The 16880-nt window shown below is 57.3% G+C and overlaps 1 protein-coding gene across 1 annotated transcript in view; it reads right to left on the bottom strand.

Annotated features, from left to right (window-relative positions):
- Positions 1 to 879: 879 nt before the first annotated feature.
- NUDCD3 (NudC domain containing 3) overlaps positions 880 to 16880 on the bottom strand; it is a 29666-nt gene continuing 13665 nt past the window's right edge. The window contains 4 exon segments of the mRNA XM_032712641.1: positions 880 to 1267; positions 1863 to 2051; positions 8028 to 8171; positions 12437 to 12569. Coding sequence (XP_032568532.1) covers positions 1157 to 1267; positions 1863 to 2051; positions 8028 to 8171; positions 12437 to 12569 — 577 coding nt within the window. The 3' untranslated portion in view covers positions 880 to 1156.

The raw sequence follows: 16880 nt of genomic DNA, 5'->3' as shown, positions 1-16880 counted from the left end.
CCCACAGGAATCCCATACCCAGCCTCCCCAGGACCCCAACATCCTCCACATGCCCGGGGCCGATGCTGGCAGAGAGACACCCCAGGCGTCCTCCTCGGGTGCCTCCGTGACTCCCCCACAAGCGAGGCGCTGGGGCAGCGGTCAGGCGCACTTGTCCCCCAGGGATGGTACCGAATCACTCGCAGGCCCCCCGTGAGAAATCTGTTTATTGCAAACTGGGGGTGGGGTGAATGGAGGGACAGGGAGACGGCGGGGGACTCCCAGCCTACCTATCCCAGGGTAGGAGGGGCAGTGGGAAGCTGCAAGAGCCAGGCCGGGCCTGGGGGGAGCCAGGGCTGCCACATCCCCCCTCTCAGACCCCAAAGTACCATGCCAGGGAAGCCCATGTTCCTGGGGCTCCTGCCCACTGGCTGGAGGGGTGGGCTGCTGGCTACAAGGGGTGGGTCTGTAACCACCCCTGAACCCCAGCGCTGTGAGGGACACCCCCACTGCTCCCTGCTGACCCCTGGGGAAGGGGAAGCAAACCCTACAGTCTGGCTGGGGTCTCTGCCCACCCCAGGGTGCCCTGACCACCCTCCAGTGACGGGGTTGGGGGGAAACCAGGAGGAAGACTCCCCCGGGGCTGGGCAGGGTGCAAGGGCAGCACAGACACCACGGGAGACCACAGAGCGGGGTTGGCAAGGGGGTTTGGGGGTGCCAGGTGGGCAGAGTGCAGGCAGGGTGCAGGGCAGGGGAAGGCTCCCCCATGTGTCCCCTCATCCCTGCTGCCCGTACCCAGCACCCAGCCCTGCCCACGAGGGGCAAAGCTGCCCAGAGTCAGGGTGGGGAGGGCTCCACACCCCCAGAAAACCCAAAAGCAGCATCCTCATCCACCAAAAATAATAATTATGTCACCCAACATGCTCCGTCTATTCCGGAAAAACACAGAGCGTCGGCAGCGCGAGGCAAGGGGAGGCAGGGGAGGAGAGGGGTCTCGGCGCCCGGGTTGCCGTGGTGACAGGATGTAAATCTGCCCGCGCCTGGCTTCCCCGCACAGATGGGTGCTGGCAGCGTGGAGCAGTGGGTCATGGGCACTGGCACGGAGTGCGAGAGTCCCAGTGGGCATCCGGGAGGTTTCTCCTCTCCCTGCTTCGTTTTTCAGTTGTTTTTGCCACCGTCAAAACTGGACGGCACCAGGGGAGATGTTGAACATGGAGGGGTCGAACTTCTGGCCACGGAATGGGGAGCCCTCGGTGTCCCAGCCCTTCTTTAGCATCTCGTGCACCTTCTGCAAAGAGGCCACAGGCTCTCTTCAGCCCAGGGTGACCCCACACTGCCCCCCACGCCCCTTGCCCTCCTCTGCCCCTTGTCCCACAGGTGTCAGGGCTGCATGGCCACCCGACCAACGGAAGGGGACGTGGGGGACAGCAGCAGCCTGCGTCCACCTTGGTTGGCAGCAGCCACTGCCAAGGGCATACACCACCCCTGCTTCTCCTCACTGCCCAGGAAAGGGCAGATGGCACCCAGGGCAGCACCAGGCAGCTCCTGGGTCTGGCTGAGCCCAGACCCATGTGGGTTCATCCCAGAGCAGGGCCAGCTCTGGGGAGAGGCACACAGATGTGGGGCCCGGCAACAGTGCAGGTTTATGGGCATTTGCCAAGATGCCAGGAAGGGGAAGACAGGAGTGAGTGGCAAAAGATGGACCAGCTGAACCTCATACCCCCACAATGTTGATGTGGGGGGACAGTGAGTGAGGAGGAGCTCTGAGATGGAGCAGAGCTGTGGGGCTGCCACATGCTGCACCCTTTTCCTGGGAATGGGACCCTTGGAGATCCAGTGGGAGGGCCAGGCTGGGCTGGTGGCGCAGGGTGGCCGGCACCTACCAGCTCGTGGCTCTGGGGCTTGCCCTGCAGCTTCTGGTGGTAGTCAAAGGTGAGGCGGTCGAGCACAGCATGCTCCTCCTCATCCACTGTGGCCATAGAGCGCTCTTTGTTGATCTTGTCAATGTCGATCTGCTCCTCGCCCTCCAGGATAGCATTCCACCAGTACTCGTCCCCCTTGTTCAGGTTGATCTAGGGACAAGGTGCGGGTCAGGGAGTAGGGAGAGGAGCCCCCATCCTGCCCGGGACATGGTACCCCGGCCCATTCCACAGCTCTAAGGCAGCGATGCAGAGCTTGGCCGTGCTGACAGCAGCAAGGGGCTTGCCCAGGAGCAGAGGTCCAGCTCACAAGGATCCAGCCCCATGGCTGGCAGAGGTGGAGGGATGTTTGTGCCTCCCTCCCTCAGCAGTCCAAGGGTTTTGCACAACCCCACCACAGCCCTCCGCAGCCCCAGCTTAGACCCCAGGGCTGAAATTCTGCTCACACCATGGCTCAAGGCCAGGACCAGTGTCCCTCAGTGGTGTATCGCCCACGGGTGACACCAGCCCGGGGCCGCACGGCTGACTGAGCAGCAGCAACAGAGCCTAGGACTGTTGGACAAGGAGACTGTGTCCAGTGGAGTGTGGGGCTGAGGCTGCTGGCATGGCCTTTCTCACCTTTCTCTAACCCAGAAGGAGCCCTGGTCTCAGTTCTCCTGGCACTGGCTCTGTGGGTGGCAGCGTGGGTGACAAAGGAGGTGGGAATGTGCTACCTCAGCTCACTGCCAGCACCTGCTTCCCGTGGCATCATGGCTCGGCAGCAACCCGAGGGATGGATGAGGATGCTCCAGACAATAGCCTTGCTGGGAAAAGCCGTTGGCTGTAGCCATGGGCATCCCTGATGCAGTGCCTTGCATGGAGCTGGCTGGCTGGAGGGGCTGTGCCAGGGTCAACGTGGGGCATCTCACACCAGGAACTCCGACCTGCTTTTTGTTTTTCCAGGAAGAGGGAGCTGCTTCCTCCTATGTTATTTTAGCACTAATCCCAGCAGCAGGGCAGATTTATGACATTCATTGGGCTCTGCAAAATCATCAATAAAGGCAGACAATACAATTTGCTCAAAACTCCCTGGAAGCTCAATGGCTCCGGAGGGGAGAACACAGGCAGCCATTCCTGTTACAAAGCCAGGCGTCTCCGCAGTGTGAAGAAAAGGAACCAATTAATACAGGAGGGGGTGGCTGGGGCTTAATCCTTCTGGGAGAGCAGAGCCGGTAAAATATTCCAACTTGGGGAAGGCGTTAGTTTTTCCAGCTAGACAGGCATGCTTGTTCTCCTTTTAATTGCACAGTTCCACTTTGGAGGGGAGGGAGAGCTGCCAAGGGCTTGCTCCTGGGCTTCCCAACCCTGGGTGGGCAGGTAAGGGAATGGCAGGAGCCCCCAGAACATCACCCCTCAGCCAGCAAGCCAAGCGGAGGGGCAGCAGCCCTGGCCTGTCCATGCCTGCAGCAGAAGCATCCTCCAGGCTCCTCAGGGTTTGGACCATGAGGAATGTCCCCACAGTGCTGGTGGGGTGTGAGCTTCCCTGGTGATGGCTCCACCACAAGCCATGCTCTCACAGCTTCACTGGGGAGCACGTGTGGCTTGGTACATCCCTACCAGAGGCAGTCTGATGGCAGAGGAACAGACAGATGATGCAGAAGTTCAGGCATCACCCCACCTCCATACCAGAGTACTGGAGGACGGAAAACTCACCCCAGAGCATCTGGGGATGGAAATACATCCCCCCTCCCTTCCCTACCAAACCTCATTCCTCTGCTGGTGCCCTGCCACCACCCGCGCACCTCTGCAGCCTGCCTGGGGGGATTTACTCAACCCTCTTTATTCCAGGGGGAGAGCTGTCAAAGTGGGACTCACTCCAAGGTGGGAGCCCCACTTTCTGATGTGAAATGCTCATGGTCCAGGGCAAAGGTTGCTCTATCCCTGTGAGTTTGGGTTTTTGTGGTTAGAGGTAGTGCTGGAACACTCACCGTGGACAGGTCTCACCTCCAGGATGGGGGACATGGACACGGGTTGATTTCCTGGACTGTGTCTGCTGATGTTCTCTGTGGAACCAGCCCATGCTTGGCTACAAGAGCTTGCGGTGATGGAGATGCAGCTGGTGCCCTTTCCAAGTGCTTTGGGTGCCCAAAGGTGGGGGGTAAGGGAGAGATGAGAGGCTGTGGCAGGTCTCTGGGCAGGTCTCACACATCAGCCCTCATCCACCCACCCACCGAGGAGGCTCTGGTATTTGGCTGACAGCCCCCCATGAGGCTGCAGGCACCCTCAGGGAGAGCTACAGAAATGGGGGCTCCAGGAGGAAGCAGGGCTTTTTCCACAAGGACAAATCCTGACCTGATTATGTTTGTCGCTTCCAGATAAGGCAAAGCTTTGCTGCACTTGACACTACTGCTATGAGTTTCCAGCCAACAGCTTGGGCTGATCCCCCAGCACCCCAGAGATGCAAACAGCCACTTGCCAGAGGAAGGATGAAGTCCCTGCAGCGTGTCCACACCTTTGGCCAGGCTTCGGATCTGCCTGGTGGGTCCCAAAGGCATAAAAGCCCAGCTGAGTCTTTAGGGGTGCATAGGGAGGCAGGAACAGCCTCTGCAATGGCAGCCTGAGGGGAGGGAGGATCACAGGGGGCACACTCCAATGCTGTATCCTAAGAGAGCAGCGTCCTCAAACTGAAGTGCTCACTTCCCACAGCCAGTGTCCAAAACATGTCTCAACCACGTAGGGAAGGGTTGTTCCATGGACAGGGGTAAGGATGGATTGTGAGGAATGACGAGACGAGTTGGCAGGAGGGACCCTCCAGCAGGTGAATGGCATCACTGGCATGGACATGGCATCATGTCCCATTTCCACACCCTGCTGAGAAGGTTACGATCCCTCATTGTCAGTGCCGGGCTTTGCCATAGCACGAGGTTTCTTCTCCAATCCCAAATACCTTCTCAGAGCTGGAGAGATGCTGCCAAGGGGTCTAAGTAGGTCTTGGGGAAACAACCTCTCTCTGCCTGCTTTCCTACTGGAACCACAGCAGCCCAAAGTCACCCCAAAAGTCACTGGGAGGTGTTTAGGGGGACAGGAGAGGCAGCAGTGGCATTCCTAGCACTGTGTGGAGGGCAGGGCTGAGAGAGGCATCACGGAGTCATGTCCCCTTGGCCTCGTGGCTCAACAGATGACAAGCCAAAGACCGTAGTATGTGTTCAAGGCAGGACTTGGTGACAAAAGCCCAAGTGTGGATAACAAAGGCTGAGAGGAGGAGAAAAAGAGAGGGAAATGGGGAAAAAATCCTCCACAACGAAAATAATCCCAAATGGTGTTGTGCACAACACCCAACGGGGACTGCTAAAAACAGCTCATGCGAGGTTATTTTAATCTCGCTTTCGACAAGCAAGCGGGTGTGACGGAGAAGGGAGAGCACAGGGATGGCACCACACACCCAGGGCCAGGGTACGGTGCAGCACTATGGGCAGGGGCACCATCCTGGGACACAATCCTGAGCAGGAGGAGATGTGGATAGACCCCTGCCCCGTGTCGGCAGAGCACTCCACTGCAGAATGACACCAGCTGAGTTTTGCTGCCACACACGTGGCTGTGCCAAAGGATGAAATGAGAAATATGTTGGTGTTGGGCTGGCCTACAGCCAGGAGAACCCCATGGAGCGGAAAGGGGAAGGCAGAGTGGCCTCTGAATGCTGGTGAGGGGAGTGCTGTGGTTGGTGGAGAGAGAGTGACATGTAATGAAGAGGATACATGGATAAGACCGCCAGGCAGGATGGGGGAAGCAGAGCTTAGAGGGGTTGTAAGGCAAGATGATCTTCCCAGGATAAGAGCTGGAGGAGCAGGGAGGCTGGTTTTGGAGCATCTGTGAACGGCATCCCAGAAGGGAGGAGGACAGGGAGGCCAAGGATGATGAAAGAGCTGTAACAGCAGACTGGAGAACAAGGGGTTGACAATCCCCGACGTCCTGCAAGAGCACAGGGAACTCAAGAGCCTCTCTGCACAGAGCTGGGACCTTCCCAGATGGACAGGACCAAGCAGGAGAGATTTTACCCCCTTGACGCACAGACTGAGCTCTGCTGCAGGGATCACCTCAACTCACAAAACACCCGCAGCACCAAGGAGTCCCAAGCAGTCCCCGAGGTGGGCAGGATCTCCTCAGACAACCCCAGCACTGGCACTGGGTGAGTTTGGTTTTGGCTGCATCATCATTCTGCCAGGGAACGCCATCCCTGGGTCCCATGGAGGCAAGCCAGGCAGCACCTTGCAGGAGGAAGACATCCCCAACAGCTGCATTTGAAGCTCACATGGAGCTATACACAAACGGGGGTACAGAAAGGGTCTGTACGCCCCATCAGCCCCAACCAAACCCCAACAGCCCCATCCAGGTGCTGAACAAAGCAATTCATTCCCACAGGGCGGGTGTCTCCTGATGAATGAATCAGGAGGAGTCGCAAACCACTTCTGGCTACTCTGAGCACAGGAAAAGGAGATGCTCCTGGGCAAGAATTTCTCACGCTGCTCCAGTTACCTTACAGTTCTTCAAGTGAGATCTCATCCCACCATCAATATGTTGGCAGCCAGCTGGAGATCCTCACAACCTTGGGTTCATGCTAATTCGAGGCAAGACCCAGCTCTGGAGTTGGGGGAGATGGGTCCACTCTGCTCCCCATGCTGCCTGTGGCCACTTCAGAAGGCCTCAAGTCTCACTCCGCCTACACCATTCCCAGCCTCTGATGGGTATTGAAGACTCATCACCTCCCTTGCTGATCCTGAGAACACCCACCCGGGACTTCCTTCCATGCTGGAGAGCAGCCACCCGTTGGGCCATCTCCTCTTCAACAAGTTTACACTTTTCCAGGATTGTTTCTTTTCCCAGATTAGCTAATTTTCAAGATGTTTATGAACATTTACAAAATACATGTAAAAGAAGCCACAACCTCCTTTTCCACATCCCTCCACTAGCCTGACAGCATCGGAGAATCTCCTCTCCCTTGCAGTGACCTCACTCATCCTTTTGGCACCAGCCTGTCACTTGGGGTACATCCCTACGGATTGGCAGTGGCTGGGTGACACTGAGCAGCCTCCCTACACACCATCTGCAGCATTCCCGAGTCTGGCAGCACATTCCCACTCCATTTCCCACTCAGGGGGCTTGGATTTGGGTGCCCATCTGCTGACACTCTTGTGTCATGGGGTGAAAGGCTTGGAGCCTGCTCCCTCCCCCACAGGGATGGCATGTATCCCCTCCTGGGTCTAACGACAGCCTTGGGACTCCTGAAACTCTTCTGGAAACTCTGCTTGGAAAAGGATAGGGCAAAGATGGCCACAGGAAGCGAAATCCCACTCCCAGCACAATCCTGGCCCCCAAACTGGCACAGGAGTCTGGGAACTGTCTGACACTTGAGATCTCAGGGTGATGGGCAGAGCCCCCACAATAGCTCCAGCTGTGGACACAGGTGAACTCACACCCTCAGCCTGCACATCTGGAACACACCAGAAACAAGGCTTGGGGCTGGGAATCCACCAGTAACACACAGCTGGGTGCCAGCAGCCCCTGGACCACTTGGACGGGGATGATTTGGGGCAGCAGTCACACAGCAAACCACAGGCCTGCTGAAGGGAGACAGAGAACAAGCCACAGTGTCCACTTCAAACAGGTTAAGTAGGAATCCCATGGCAGGACAGAAAGGAATGGTAGGAAACAGGCACCTGCCAAGATGCCAGGGCCAGAGCAGGGCCAGGAGAGTCGGAGGGCAGAGTCAGCAAGGCCAGGTGTGCAGGACCGGTGCTGCAGTGCAGGGCCATGTGCTGGGATCAGGGACAGTGATGACCCCCAGGTAACAGCTGTGCTCCCCTGCCTGCAGCTGGAGCTGGGGACCCCCTCGCCCAGTCTGACAGATGTGCTGCTCAGCCAGCACCCCAAGGGGCAGTTCAGGAGCAGGGGAGGCAAGGCACAGCAGGGGAGGAAAGGGCAGCATGAGCCAGATGTTGGACAGGCAAAGCCAGACACATATCTTTTCCCAGAAAAGAAGCCTTTTCTTGAGCCTTTTCCACCTGACTCAAACTTCCAGCTGCTGCAGTTTCCCAGGTCAAGCCTAGTGCAGCTGCAAGCCAAGGAGACATGGCTGGCGCAGACTGCCCTTACCAAAATGCACTTCCCGGGCTCCAGGCTCCACAGGGAACTCTCCGTATTGATCTTGTGGGTGAGTTTCCCTTCCATGAGGACATGCTGGCTGCTCCCCTCCAGCACCGCTACGCGAATTGCGCCACTGCTGATATCCACAGACACCTGGAAACACAGAGAGAGAGAGACAATAATCCGGAGTGTTCCTGCTTGCCCTCTCACTGTGTGAGCTGGGGTGTGGGGTCAAGTGCACTCGGCAGGGATGAGAGAGAGAAGAGCTTCCAGCACTGCCTGCAGCGGGAGGGTGGGAATCCCGCTGTCATCTCATAGCAAACTGCGACAGCTTGGAGGAGTGAGGGAACCTCTCCAAGGAGGAAAGGCAGCACAGCTCAGCAATTGGGGCCCTTGAAGAATTCGAGGCAGCTGGTTCTACCCAGTGCCTCAGTTTCCCCACAGAGAAAATGTGTACCTGTAATGCTACAGGCCTCCACACAGCACTCAAAGGTTGGCACCTACTTGCTGTGTCTGAAGCTCTTTAGGAGCAGGGTGTGTGCCCCTCAGTCACCATGATGAGCTGGGCATGGGTGTGTGTCATCCTGGTGGCTGAGCGGGGGCAATTTGGGGGGTTCCTACTCTAGGGCTGCAGCAGCTCATCCCCCCTTTGCTGCACCGTGCCGAAAGCAAACTCCTTGGCTCTGCTTCCGCTGCTGGAGCCAGCTCTGGGCTTGGCCCAGGCCTCCCATCAGGCATGCGAGGAGGGGCCGCGTGCAGGAGGAATGCTGCGGCACAGCTCCCCGGCACGGCTCCCTCCCTCCCTGCGATGGGGACAGCTCTGTCCCCAGGAATGGGGCCAGCTCCCGCCCACAGCAGCCATATGGGGAACCCTGCTCTGACCTGCCACGCAGGTGACATGGCTGTCCCCTGGGGAGACAGAGGCAGCCTGTGACAGGCACGCAGTATCCTTGGTCTCCGGAGAGACCATATGCTCTCTCCTGTCCCCTTCAGCGCTGAGCTGCTGCCAGCAGAGCCCGCACCAGGCCAGGGGTTGTAGGGAAGACCTGGCTGGGAAGGGCAGGAATGTGGTCCCCGGCACTGGCCCGAGAGGAGGAGACTGCAGTGAGATTTGCCTGCATTCTCTCCCAGAGTTCCCCCAGATCTTCCTCCCGCTCTGCAGATCTCATTTGAAATGTTATTACATTATCCATTACCTAGGAGATTTCCAGCGGCTCACTAGCTCCATGCAGGCAGGAGACAGGCAGAGCTGCTCCAGCAAGGGAGGGCACCATGGTCGTGTCTGACTGATGTCACCTGGGTACAGCCCCTGAACCTGCTGTGTGTGACAGGGAGCTGCCAGGGCTCTGGCAGGAGCAGAGGAGGCTCAGCACACACAGCACAGGGTGACACAGGACTAAGCTCTGACACAATGGTGGGGAGCAAGACCACGGTCACTGGGGATCAGGGAAGGAACATGAGGATGGGAGAGGACAACTGGCTGTCACCCGGTATGTGGCTGTGGACAGCCTCTATGAGAGCAGTTGCTCCTGGATGGGAAACACCTTCAGAGGGGCTGAGCATGGAGCAGCTCCCTCCAGCCCAGGGCTGAGGTCTCACTTCAGGGATGAGGTGTGAGGATGAGGCTCTGCCTTCCACCACCACTACCCGCCCAGGTCCCTGGGTGCAGGGCAGGGCTGCTGATGCCGGGCTCTCAGCACGGCACAGGGCCTGTCCAGAAGGGGTCCAGGGAAAAAATGGTCCAGGGGGCTTCTTTGTGGTGTGGAGGGTCAGGGAGGCTGGACACATGGAAGGCACAGATGCAACATTGTGGCTTTGGGGTCCACAGGGACAGGAGTAACCAAATGTGAGAGGGGTTTTATTCCCAGCACAAGGCAGCTGTTGGAGCTAAGGGGCAGCTTCGAGGTGGCTCTGGGACCAGCCAGGTGTTGGGAGAGGGAGCAGAGAAACGCAAACGGAAGAAGGGATCCAAACTGGGCAGCCTTCACCCAGTCCCTTCACTGTGCAAGCAGCCAGAGTGAGAAGCAATTGCTTCTCACCTGTTTCTATAACTGCCCAGCAAGAAGGTCTCGCTCAGCACACCAACCCCCCAGGAGCGGGGACAGGGTACAGGGGCAGAGCACACCCCGCTGGAGAGCCCTGCCCCTCTGTGCATAGAAGGACATCTCTGAGAGGACTCACATATGCACAGGGTGGTGCCTGTGGACAGTCCACACCTGAGGGAAGGCCAAGAGCAATCCCGCAAGAAACGCATCACCCTGAAAGCACCCCAGAGGCTTCAAGGCTGCCTGTCCCTTGCCATGCACTCCCTATGAGCACCTCTGACCCCCAAAACTCCTGGTTGACTCAGTGCTTCCAAGGGAAGCCAGCTCTCAGCTCTGTGCCATGGCTTTTACACCACAGTGATTTCTGTGCACACGGAACGCCCACACCCGCCCACACAGATCAAACAAGTAAACACAAACTGAGAGAGGAATCAAGCTTGTCTCCTCCAAGTCCAGCAGCGAGAGAGGCCTAGAGTCATTATCTCTATTTAAGCGCTCAGATCGGTGGGCCTCTGTTGCACCCATAAGTAGATCAGATAGGTGGGGACCAGGGAGAAAGATGCTCCCACCTACTCCATTGCCCATTCCTGCTCCAAGGACACTTTTTTTGAGCTCCATACAAGGAAACCTTAAGCTCACCAGAGCAAAAATGTGCCATAGCAACAGCCCAAATCCCAAAAAGTGTCATAAGGAAGACTGTGAGCAGCATTAGAGCTGGCGAGACTCTGAGCCCAGGGACCAAATAGGGAGATTTTTAATCTCACCTGGGCAGGCAAAAGCCAAAAACCTGATAATTTTTTAAAAATATGAAGGTGTGTGAATGCAGGGGAATGCTGCTCTTATACAGGAACCCATCAACAACACGACCAAAGTCCATGGAGCTTTATAATGGCTCTGCACCCTCCTGCTCTGGCCCAAGACTCAGCCTGTCTGCTCCCATTCCCCTGAGGCTGAAGAAGAATTAAAGAATCACTTGGAAATGGAAACTCAGCTGCCAAGGGGAGCCCCAAAAGGCATGAACAAACACCAGGAGACAGAGCACAAGGAGAAGGGAAGTCCAGCGTCTGAACAGCCGATTGCTCTGAGGGCAGCACGGGCAGACATCAGGGCAAGGGTAGGCAGAGTCGTGTGCCCATGGGCACTGGTGTGGGAAGGGGCTGTCCTGAAACCCCCTCCACTCTGAGGCGCAGGGACTTTTCCACAGTGACGGTAAAGTCTTGAGCCAAGGAAAGGTCAGGAAAGTGTATCCTGTCTCCGCTCCCATGAGCTCCTGCAGGCCCCTGCATCATTCCACAGCCAAGGACAGGGCAGACAGACCTCAGTGTGGATTTTTTGGCAAGGACACAACTCCACCGGCAAGGAGGGCACTCTTCCATGGGCAGGGAGAGGCATCGTGATCGCAGTACGATGTGGAGGAATGGAACATCCGTCTGGATGGGCCGGAATTCTTCCAAGAAACAGCCTGGGTTTGTTTTAGAGACCTGCTGGGAGAGATGCATCTCCCAGGGCCCTGCTGTGCCTGTGGCAGCCGTGTGCTCCCTCACCCCTCCGGCCCAGGCTGCTGCTGCTGCTGCTGCTGCCAGTAACACTCCTTGGCATGCCGAGGAGCTGTGTAGGCTGGAGCGGGTGACAAACCCCAGTGTGCTCCTTTCAGCCGCCCTGGAAGCAGAGGAGAGCAGGAGGTGGGGGAGCACAGGCTTCCCAAATGGAAAAATACAGAATCAGGCATGGGGAGGGCAGCACTCGAAAGAGTTTGAACTTCTGCGTCCAACTAAGACCAGCCATGGGAGGGAACAGAAGCAGTGAAGGAAAAACAACGTGACCACAAGCAGAGCAGAGAGGTTCCTGCCTGAGTCAAGCAGGAACCTCTCTGCCTCTTGCCCACACAGCCAGCCAAGGAGAGGGGCTGGCCCTCAGCCTGTACCCCAGACCAGCTCCCTTCCACCCAGACCAGGTCAAGCCACACACAGGCTGTGCCTGATGCAGTTCTGCGGTGCCAGAAGAGCTGCTCCAGCAGCTCCCGCTTCCAAATGGAAGGCACCAGAGGCACAACTGAGGAAGGGGCATCCATCAACAGCCAGGCTCCAAAACCCATGTTTGAGTGTGCAGGTGATGGAAACAGAGAGAAAAAGTGCAGAAAGGGCCAGGCAGTGCCAGAGAGCCTGGTTGGGACAGAGCAGAGAAACAGGAACATGAGCAGGCTGGGACCATCAATCCCCACCAGACACACACTAGAGAAAAAAGCACAACCACATCCTTTTCTTGGAGTACAAAGGATAAGGAGCCTTCCCATTCCGAACACAGCTTCCTGGGAAAGCTGGGCACCCTGACGGAAAGGGAAATGCTAAAGACACACCAGCAACACCACTTTACCTGTTTGCCTTTGACGATGTGCTTGGGCACAGGCACTTTAATTTCCAGGTCGCTGTAGTCTTGGGACCAGGTGTAATTCTCTCGCACAGCTCCATTGTAGCTGTCAGGGTTTGTCTGGAACTGTTCCTGTCTCCTGGTGGGGAGAGAAAAGGGTGACATGTTAAAGATCAGAGCCTGGAGAGAGCAGGAAGCCTGAAAGCAGGACGCAAGAAGCCCAAAGGAAGGGCATAGGCTCTGCTCGGCCGTGCTGCAGCATCCCCAACACTGGGCTGCTGCCCAGCCTCTCCTTCACTGCTGGCTCTACATAAGGGAGAAGGTCCAGGTCAGCAGCCCCAGGACTCAGAGGGACCTTGGCCACCCTGCCTGTCGCGGGTGACTTGCAGTTCCCTCGCCCCAGTGTGCCACAGTGGCAGTCAGGTTGCTGACAGGACAACCGGTGAGACACAAAATGATTTGGCTGCCCAAAAGGTGCAGGGCTGGCCCCTGGTGGGCTCAGGGCGCCTTTCTGGCCACCACCACTCAGTAAAGAGCTCCTTGTCCCATCCACCTTCCATCACAGCTGGAGCAGGGACACTGGCATGTGATGGGGGGGTGTGGGCTGTCCCCCAAGCCACTGCCATGGCTGCAGAGGTGGTGGCCCATGGCCGTGACCTCGGTTCACTGTGAAAACACAGCACTGCTTTTCCCCATCCTGATTATAGTGTTTGAGAAAGCCACCAGCTGCCATGACCAGGGCAGTTGGTGACACAGAGGTGATGGAGCTGCAGAGCAGGATGCCTGAAGAACCAGCCCAGGGTGCCTGAAAAGTAGATCATGAGCAACACTCTGAGCACAACACTGCCTCTTCCAGCTGTGGAAGCCTCAAGAAAGCCAAGGAGACAGCTGCAGGGGTAAAATGGGGTTTATGAGATCGATAAGCAATAATTAATACAGTGTTTCCAGCCAAGAAAGGAAATTGCCACACCCATGTCCCTTTCAGCTGCTGGGCTGGCAATCTATTCCACTGAACCCTCCCAGGGAGGGCTTTCAAATAAAATCAAATCTCCTCTAAAGATAGCTGCAATGCTAACAAAAGGCAGAGTTATTTTAAAATGTTTTGATATACACCTAGACTTCAACGTGGAGCTGGATAAACATGGGGCTCAGGGACTTATGTAAGGGGAGCCAGTGAAGAGCAGCCCCAGGGCACAGTTGGCCCTGGGGAGCATATCTCCTCGTGTCCCGCTGCCTTCCTGACACCCCCACACTGCGGGACCCTCTCCAGCACTGGGCGGGGGTGGCTCCAGCAGCACAGCACCCTGAGGATTATGTAAGACCCAACGATTTTAATTAAATTAGGTTGTAAGACGGTTGGAGGGGGCTGTCAAAGGCGCTGTACACACCTCCCCCTTTTTTTTTCTCTCAGTGGTTTCACGGAGTGCACTGAGGGTTTCACCCACCCTGTTACACACACCTGTGGCCCAGGGTGGTTCTGATCTGCTCTCAGGCATTGCAGGCAGCACTGAAACCAGCAGTATCTGCGGGCTCCCACCCTCAGCTGGCCATTTCGGGGGGTACCACATCATTTTTCAGGCATCTTGGCCTTGCCTGGCAGTCACCCATTGGGTGCCCATTGCCATGGAAACGGGGTTGGCATGGTAGCACGCACTGGGCTGGCGCGTTGGCTCCAGCTGTCGCTACCCAACCGCCCCCAGACTGTAGGAGTTGAACAGGCTGGAGGGCGAGAGGGGGAACGGTGCAGGCGACCAGGGGCTGTGGTGACAGGGTCTGCGGGGCCCCACGCACACTCTTTGGGAAGCAAACACACTGAAACACAGCAGCACGTCCCCAAGCACCATCTCACATGTCCCCTGATCCCCACCCAGAACCAGCCCAGTGGTGGCACCCAGCTTTGTTCTCAGGGCGCAACTGTCCCAGAGACCACCCCACAAAAGCCCCTGGCAGGGAGGAGGGTCTGTGTGCAGCCTGGGACAGCTTGGCTGGTTAAGTGCCCTCACAGGACTCGTCCCCACGCTGTGGGGTCTGCCCAGGCATGGCAGAGCTTCACGGGGCTCCTGCCCTCCATCCCAGCTTGGCAAACCACTCCTCCACCCTCACATGATGAACCAGAGGATAAACCTGTCCCGATGTTAAACCCAGTTGTTTTTTCTCCTCCTAAAAGGGTGTTTCCTGCTAAGTGGTGTGGGCCCCTTTCTCCTCCTCTGTGACCTTCAGGGGCAGCAGTGTGGGGGGCTTTTCAACACCCCACAGTCATACCCACAGCACCCTTCAGTTCTCTGCAGCCTTCCTTCATGAGAAGCCCAGCTTTCCAGCACAGTGGTCACACCAGCCAAAGCACAGCCCACCCTGCTCTTCCCAAACCTGCCAGCAAGACACCTGGGGGAAGGTGGGTCACCCGGGAGTTGCCATCACAAGTGTTGTGGCTCCCCGCAATCAGCAAAGAACCAGACAAGAATCAACAAATGGCTGTTTCCCCCAGGCTGTTCCCCTTTGGGCCTTTCCTGGGAAGAACTCAAAGGGCGCAGGAGAAGGCAGAGGGCCCAGGTCAAGCCAAGGCTTGTGAGAGCAGATGCAGAGCATCAGAGATGGGAGAAACCCACCGGTGCAAATGCACACATGGTGAGACACCAGCTGCAAATGCCTCATGGCCTCAGCACAAATAAATACAGCAGCCACTCGCTGCCACAAAACCACCAGGTCTGTCCTGGATATGCCTCCTCTTCCTCAGCAGAACAGCACTGGGGCTGAGCAGATCCCAGCCAGGCAGTTCTGGACATTATAGCCCCTCTCAGAGCTTACTCAGCATGAACTCACAGCAGCCCCAGAAGCAGCCACCCTGCGTGACTCCCACAGGGAAACTGAGGCAGAACTCATTCTGCAAGGACTACGTCCAATGTCTGTTTGCACAGCGTAGCTACTGTACAGGTGACAGCAGTCTTCCTCCCAGTCCAACCAACCCTGCAGGACAGCTCTGTCCCAGCTCCCCCTGACATAACTGGGGCAGGGCTGGGTGACAGAGGAATGTGTCACAGACACCTCTGCCTCCACGTGCAGCTCACTGGATAAGCTCGGCCCTGCTGCCTCGGCCTTGCAGCCCTGACAGCCTGGCTGGCAACATGTGCCCCAGCCCTGCTCATCCGGCTTCAGAGGGAGAAGTTCCCTCTCATGCCTAAACCACTCTCCAGATGTGGTTGCCTGTCCTGAGGGCGTGGGTTCTGGTGCCATGGCTTCTTTGCTCCTTTCTGCCCCAACACCCAGCCCAAACCGCTCCAGCCCTTCCCCCAAGACACCACCAACCTCTGCTCCAGCCATTTCCAATGTTAAAAATCCATGGATGTGAGAGTAAATGGGCTTTGTGTCCCAGAATAGGATCACAGTTGGACTCATGAAGTTTGGATAATTCCCCTGCAAGTGTAAACACTGGCTCTGAAGCCATGGAGGATCCAGGGTAGTGAAGGCAGGCCGCAGCCTCGTTAGGTGCTACTGACAAACAGCTGACAGCTCTACTACCTCCGGAGCAACTCTTCCTTTCCTGGAGTTTTTCCAACCAGATCTCTGCCTGGTCCAACTTGTGCTTAGCACATGCCAGCGGCAGTCCAGAATTGGACCCTGCTCCTTGGCTGGGAGGCAGCTTCCCTCATCATCCACAGGAGACAGCCCTGGCTCACGGCACTCTGGGCTGAGCCATGACGCCATGCCGGAGGTGGTTCTCCTGGCCAAAGGGATCACTCATGCCACTTCAACAGCACCACTGTGCAGCAGGTGAGAGAACCTCTGGCACAAACACCACAGCTGGGAGCTGTCCCCGTCCCCAGACCCACCAGGTGAAGAGGGAGGCCAGATCCAGTGCACAGGGCAGGTTGGGTGGCGATCATCCCAGCAGCATGGCTGCTCTTGGTGCAATGGTCACTCACCGGGCTGCCGGAATGCCTGCCAGGCCAAGGCAGGTGGTGGCAGGGCTGAGGGGAGGGAGGGTGACAAAGCACCAGCTTTTAAACCTGAGACTTTGGCACCGCATGCACTTGGCTGCCGGGTGGTGGGGATGGTGGGGGTGGGTCTATGTGTTCTGTCTTGTTCTATTTTTGCTTGCAATGTGTCATTTTGGGGGAGGCGAAACCTTTAACAATGCACTGTCGAGAAGTAGCCGATCTGTTCCCCACTCCTCAGAGCTGCACGGCACAGCACGGGTGCACTGTCCCTGGGACCAGAGCCACTCCCTACGTGCAGGGTGAGGCCCTCGGCAGCAGCACAAGGGGACAGGACCCCCTGAGATGTGGCAGTTCTGGCCCTGGCAGGCAGGCTGGATGGCCAAGGGTGGAGCCACATGTCAAGCCCCATACACAGATTTCTGGGCATTTCTTACTCCGGGATTCCCAGCTCCGTGGGTTGGTGATGCTCAATGAGCCAAGCGATGTGGAAATGGTGACAGTGATCCTCGCTCTGT

This window comes from Chiroxiphia lanceolata, chromosome 28, assembly GCF_009829145.1.
Source record: "Chiroxiphia lanceolata isolate bChiLan1 chromosome 28, bChiLan1.pri, whole genome shotgun sequence".
Taxonomy (NCBI): Eukaryota; Metazoa; Chordata; class Aves; order Passeriformes; family Pipridae; genus Chiroxiphia; species Chiroxiphia lanceolata.
Note: the sequence above shows the minus strand (reverse complement) of the source record. Positions and strands in the feature narration are given on the sequence as shown.